General features: G+C 42.1%; 1 protein-coding gene across 4 annotated transcripts in view; it reads left to right on the top strand.

Annotated features, from left to right (window-relative positions):
• The window catches only part of Rtn3 (reticulon 3), a 62309-nt gene that overhangs the window by 51286 nt on the left and 4056 nt on the right, over positions 1 to 6967 (top strand). For all 4 annotated transcript variants that reach the window (XM_029472296.1, XM_029472295.1, XM_021151198.2 and 1 more), the window contains 4 exons: positions 1846 to 2053; positions 4635 to 4773; positions 5206 to 5275; positions 6035 to 6081. In XM_029472296.1, the coding sequence (XP_029328156.1) occupies positions 1846 to 2053; positions 4635 to 4773; positions 5206 to 5275; positions 6035 to 6081 (464 nt within the window). The remainder of the gene's footprint in view (positions 1 to 1845; positions 2054 to 4634; positions 4774 to 5205; positions 5276 to 6034; positions 6082 to 6967) is intronic.

Genomic DNA, 6967 nt, shown 5'->3' with positions numbered 1-6967 from the left:
TTTTTTTTTTTTTTTTTTTTTTTTTTTTTTTTTTTTTTTTTTTTTTTTTTTTTTTTTTTGGTGTTCTGTACTGAATATGCTTGGCAGATTTCCATGTTGAGGAACAGTGTAAGGAAATGAAAGGAAGTTGTAGTCACACTGGCTCTGGGTTATGAGTTTGTTCTGTCACAGATCTGAAGAGTCTATAAAAAGTAAATGAGGTGGTGGTGCTCCTAGAAGAAACAAAGCTGTAAGGTCATTCAAAGTGATGGGATACAGAGGGTAGGGCAGGAAGTAACTACAGGCCAAGGCCAAATGAAGCAAAGCTACAAACTGAGGTTTGAGGTGTAGGACAATTTTGCCCTTTATCTGCCATTCCCTAATGCCCTTTTTCTGGTCTAGGCCCAAAATTCCACTGGTTGAGCCTAGGGCTTTTCTGTACTGTTATGCAGTTTATATTCTGCATGCCTCTAAGGGACACTAGTCACATGTGAATTGTACATCTGACTATCTTGTATAACAACTTTCCAGTAGGTGGCAGTAAAGTCCATGAGGACACAGTGGCTCTTTTCAACTTTGCAAATGTAGAAATCTGTTTATTTTCTTTCTGTGTAATAAAATTAGATTTATTAATTTTATTTATATAAGTGTTTGCCTATAAGTAAGAATGTATGTGTGCACCATGTGTGTCCCTGGTGCCTATGGAAGCCAAAAGAGGTCTGTTACTCCCCTGGAACTGGAGTTAGACTGTTACGAGCCAATCTGTGGATGCTAAACTCAGGTCCTCTGGAACTGCCGAGCCATCTCTCCAGCCCCCTGTTGGTTACACTGGTAATTGTTTGTTTGTTTAAATATTTATTTATTTATTTATTTATTTAATGTATATGAGTACATTGTCACTGTCAGACACATCAGAAGAGGTCACCGGATCCCATTACAGATGGTTGTGAGCCACCATGTGGTTGCTGGGAATTGAACTCAGGACCTCAGGAAGAGCAGCCAGTGCTCTTAACCACTGAGCCATCTCTCTAGCCCTACACTGGTAATTTTTAAGACTATAGATTAGTTATTTTGTAGAACATTTCTCCAGGTAAGTTTGTCTAGTTACCTTCTCTTTTTAAAACGGTACATGTTTGGGGCACATATCATCATTTTGTTTGATTGGTTGGTGACATGAAACCTTTCTGCATTCTGTATTGAAACTATACTTATAGACATGAGAACTCGACATAGGTGTGCACCTGAACTTTTGACTATAGGAATTACCCTGCTTAGAACTGGCCCTTTTAGTAAGGTAGGTCTCCTTCTATGCAGTTTTCCTGTATGTCTCAGTTCAATCATGTGCACATGAGTGGAACCCTGTTTTCTCCCTGATTTGCAAAAACCACTACCTGGAACTCAGTTTCCCATCAGGAATCTCAAAACCTCTCCTTCCTAGTAAATGACATAAGTTTGTTGCATGTAGGTAATAATACACTCTGCCTGCATTGGACTTGAAACAGCTTTAGGGAGATGGTGCCATTTTCTTCACTTTACAATGGAGAGTGGCTTAGAAAGGTGAAAAGTAGCACAGGTAGAAATGGCCAAGACTCAGACTCTCCTCTGTCCATTTTTGTAAGGCCAGACTGGACAGTTTAGCAAGACCCTGTCTTAAGAATAAAAACAGTAAGATACGTGTCACAGGCCTACAATCCCAGCTTGTAGGAGATCAGGAGTTGAAGGTTGGGCTACAAAAAATAACCCATAATAACAAAACCAAAAGTAAAGAGGTGCCAGGATACTAGGGAGATAGATGGCAGCCAGTAAAGCACAGCACAGCCAAGGTGGTCCTGGGTTCTCTAACTTCTATTCCCTCTCTCTTGGCAGTGCACGATCTGATTTTCTGGCGAGATGTGAAGAAGACTGGGTTTGTCTTTGGCACCACACTGATCATGCTGCTCTCTCTGGCAGCCTTCAGTGTTATCAGTGTGGTCTCTTACCTCATCCTGGCTCTTCTCTCTGTCACCATCAGCTTCAGAGTCTATAAGTCTGTCATTCAAGCTGTGCAGAAGTCAGAAGAAGGACATCCATTCAAGTAAGTTTGCTGAGATAGCACATGTCTGAAGTTTTAACCTGTCTCTTACAGATAGATGGCAAAAGCAGTCCCTAAATACTTGCCATCACCCTAAGAAGTAATTAGGTTAGTATCTGGGAACTTTTAATGACTAGACTCACACTTAAGGCTAATAAATCCAGAACTATAAATCCAGAGCAGGGCACAGAATAGTTTGCCCAGGGCAGCCCTCAGTCAGCCACTGTGTCCATGTTTCAGTACTATATAATAACAGCTAGAAACAGCTTTGAATTTCAAGTTCTAGAACCAGGGGTTTATTCTGTTTTATTTCTGATTTTCTTTAGCTCTAGTGCAGTTTCCCTGAGTCTAGGGGCAGTTATTTTTAACCTTTAAAATATTATTTATGTATATGGCTGTTTTACCTGTATGTATACCTGTACAACATATGCATGTGGTGCCTTTGCAAGCAAAAAGAGTGCATCTGGTCCCCTGGAACTAGAGTGCAGGTTGTAATTATAAATTAATATAGTAATTGTTGACTGAGTGAATATATTTTACAAGCTCAGATATCTTTTGGGGGGGATTTAAGAGACGGGGGGGGGGGCGTTGGAGACAGGGTTTCTCTGTGTAGCCCTGGCTGTCCTGGAACTCACTCTGTAGACCAGGCTGGCCTGGAACTCAGAAATCCGCCTGCCTCTGCCTCCTGAGTGCTGGGATTAAAGGCGTGCGCTACCACGCCCGGCTAAGCTTAGATATTTTAATAATGGTCCCTCTTCTGCATCATTTCTGTGAATTTATAAAACATTTTTGCTAAATCATATTAATCCCAACATGTAGGATTTTTTTGTTTGTTTTGTTTTGGTGGGACAAGGTCTCTGTGTGTCTCCCTAGCTGGCATAGAACTCACTGTGTTGATAAGGCTGACCTCAAACACAAAAACCCACCTGCCTCTGCTTCCATACCTGGAAACATCTCATGTTAAAACCTTTATATTTATAAACAGGAAAATGAACACATGCCTCTTACTCTTCTACTCTTCCTCAAGATGTCTTCACACCTGATAAGCAGTAGACGCTCAGTAGCTGCAGTGTGAATGAACAGGTTATAAGCACAGGGTTACCCCTCAGAACAAGAATGCCAGACATGGTCACAATGGCATGCCAAAATCGCAGCATTTGGGAGGCCAAGGCAAGCAGAGCTCTTTAAGTTCAGGCCAGCCTTATCTATATAGTAAGTTCTAGGGGCTGTGTAATTGAGACCCTTTGCCTGCCTGTACCCCTACCACCACTACCCTTTTTTTTTTAAATCTCAGCCTCTAAAAACACAGTGTGTTATATAGTTTGCAGCCCTAACACATTCATGATGTCTACCCTCCTCAGTCTTTCCTTTGCTTTTTTAAACTATGCTCCCTGCCCCCAGCTTGGGGATTGAGCCTAGGACCTTACACATACAAGGCAAGTGCTCTACCATTGAGCTCTAGTCCCAGACCTTTTTTTTTTTTTTTTTTGGTTAAGTTTTTGTTTTGATGGTGATTGCTTGATACAAGGTCTCTCTACATAGCTTTGGGTGTTCTGGAACTTGCTAAGACAAGGTCCTAGCCAGCAAGATGCTCAGCAGGTAAAAGTATTTACTCTAAGATTGACAATCTGATTTCAGTCCCTAGGACCCACATGGTGGAAGGAGAGAACCTACTGCCACAAACTGTCCCCCGACCTCTACTTGTGCACCATGGTGTGCACCCACTGTTTTAGACAATGTCCTATTGCTGGGAAGAGACAACATGACCACAGCAACTTTTATAAAGGAAAACATTTAATTGGGACTAACTTAAAGTTGAGAGGTTTAGTCCTTTACAGTCCAGAGTTTACTACAGTTTAGTCCATTGTTATGGTGGGAAGCATAACAGTGTACATGCAGACATGGTGCTGGAGCAGGAGCTGAGACCTCTCTGTCTGGATCCACAGGCAACCAAAAGAGGCAGTATGAACCACTGGGCTTGGCTTGAACTCCTAAAACGTCAAAGCACACTCCTAGTAGGCCACATTTCCTAGTAGTACCACTGCCTATGAGCCTGTGGGGTCATTTTCATTCAAACCACTACACACACACACACACACACACACACACGGACATACACATGTGCATTAAAAATAAAACAGTGTATTTGGACAGTAGGTCAGTAGGAAACTGTTAAAGAAAGAGAGAAAGAGAAGGACAGGACAGGGCCAGAGAAATGACACCCATGGTAGTTCTCTGAACTCCACATGCATATACACACAAACACACACAAATGAATTTTTGGTTTTTACTTGTTTGTTTATAATGCTGGGGATTGAGCCAAGATCTCATGCGTGCTAGGCAAGTCCTCTGCTATCTGATGTGCATCCCCACAGAGTGCATTGTGATACATCTACACCAGATAGCTCTTCATTGTACATTCATACAATTTATACATAACTGGCATATTAGCTTTTATCGAGTAAAGGACAGCTGTGTCCCCTACAGAGTTCTAGAATGCTGATTTCACACTAAAATACCACTGTGCTGTTGAAGAATTTTCCCTTGTGTGTCACATGTGCGACTGTTTTTTCTTCCTCGGAAGGGCCTACTTGGATGTGGACATTACCCTGTCTTCAGAAGCTTTCCACAACTACATGAATGCTGCAATGGTGCATGTCAACAAGGCCCTCAAACTCATTATTCGCCTCTTTCTGGTAGAAGACTTGGTTGACTCCTTGAAGGTTAGTTGCTGGGCTTTAATTTAGAGATAAGCCGGGCAGTGGTGGTTCATGCCTATAATCCCAGCACTTGGGAGGCAGAGGCAGGCGGACTTCTGAGTTTGAGGACAGCCAGGACTGCACAGAGAAACCCTGTCTGGGGGGGGCGGGGGAGGGCAGGGGGAGAGGTAAAATAGGACATATATAGGGTTTTATCAGAAAAGAGAAAATAGCTATCAACAGAAAATGCTGCCACCTCCCTCTGGAGACCAGCATTAGACCAGCAGTTATCAGCTCAGCACCCTGAAATTATGGACCCCAAAGACAGTGAGTTTTCTGACTATAAGTGCACATGGGGGAATCTGTGTCATAAAACACTGCATTGATGCAAACCTAGTTAGCTTGAACTCGGGGTATGTTTATTCTTAATTAACCCTCTGACATCGGCCTTCACAGCTGGCTGTCTTCATGTGGCTGATGACCTATGTTGGTGCTGTTTTTAATGGAATTACCCTTCTGATTCTTGGTAAGGTGACAAGGAAAGTGTGTCTGTGTGCTTATTTCTTTAAAGACTTGTATGACTAAGTGTAAATGCTGAGCTAGATGGTACAGACCAATAATCAAAGCTGTTCAAGAAGCTGAATCAGGAGAATCCAACCTTCAAGGCCAGCCTGGCTAACCTAATAAGGCCCTTGTCCAGGGCAGCCAGGCGTGATGGCGCACAACTCTGATGCCTGCACTCGGTAGACAGACACAGGAAGGTCAGGAATTCAGCATCATGTTAAGCTTCATAATATGTTCTGGGCCCACTGAGGACATAAAACCATCAATAAAGCGAACAACCACAACAGTGTGGCCCAAGACTGGAGGACTTTGCTACAAATCACGTATGCGGTGTGATCTCTTACTCCACAGAGCCAGCCTGTGTGTTTACAGTGTGTGCTAGAGATTAGGGTAGCCTGGGCTTGTGGCTGAGAGCTTATTAAATAGTGTCACAAAGGATTTCAAAGCAACTGTGAATAAAGAGCACTGTTTAAATTTGGTTTAAATATGGGGACCTTGCTTTTAGAAACCACTTGTAGTTTAGAAGTTGACACCTGTCATACAAAGAAAATAGCCTCGTAGGGGTTTTCAACACTACCCTTATCTGCTCTCTCCCAGCTATCCTCAATTTCGAGAGCTCTTATTTTTCTCTTTTTGATTGTTTCTCTGTACTTCATGAAGAAGTGTCTGTGCTGCTTGAGTCTCACATTTGCACTTGCTGTGTTTTTATTCTGTCTTACAGCCGAGCTGCTTGTCTTCAGCGTCCCAATTGTCTATGAGAAGTATAAGGTAGGCATGCATCTGTGGTAGATATGCTGAGTAATGTGTGACTGGCTTCAGTTCACTTTAAGGAAAGTAAGAAACAGATAGCAAGAGAGACTGGAGGCCTAAATAGATGTTCTGTGTCATAGGAATGAATTATATTCCAAAAAGGAAGGTAAAAACGATGCTTTATGTAAAGCTGAGCTTCTAAAAACTAAACTGCACTTCCAAGGAAATGTTAGTGTGAGCAGATGTTTCCATTATGGATGGAGTAGATTATCTCTCCATAAGAAGACATTTTGGGAGTGTCAGGGAGATGGCTCAGTTGGTAAAATGTCACACAAGCATGAGAACCTGAGTTCTTATCTCAGGCACCCACATAAAAATACCTGGTGTTAAATGTACACCTGCAACCTGAACCGGGGGGAGGATCTCTGGGGCTTATTGTCCAGCCATTCTAACGAAATCAGTGAGCTATAGGTTTAGTGAGGGACTGAACTGTCTCAAAAAATAAAGTAGATGGCTAGGGATGTAGGTTAGCTGGTGAAGTACTTGGCTAGCATGTGTAAGGCCCTGGGTTTTGTATCTAGTGATGCACATGTATCGTACGTATCAGGAGGAGAGAAGTCCATGCCCCATCCTTGGTTACATAGCAAACTGGAGGCCAGCTTAGGGACAGGAGACCTTGTCTTTAAGTTAATTAAATTAATTAGTTAATAAGATAGAGAGCAATGGAAGAGAAACCTTATGTCAAAATTTTGCCTCCAAAGACACACATGCACACTCACACACATATGCACTAATATGCAATATAAACAAAAATATTTTTGGCTCTTTATTATTAAATGAATTAATAATACCCAGGAGCCAAAAACACATCACAACTACAGAATACGGATTAAACCTGCAATTT

This window comes from Mus caroli, chromosome 19 (assembly GCF_900094665.2).
Source record: "Mus caroli chromosome 19, CAROLI_EIJ_v1.1, whole genome shotgun sequence".
Classification (NCBI taxonomy): domain Eukaryota; kingdom Metazoa; phylum Chordata; class Mammalia; order Rodentia; family Muridae; genus Mus; species Mus caroli.
This window is presented reverse-complemented; position numbering and strand designations above follow the sequence as displayed.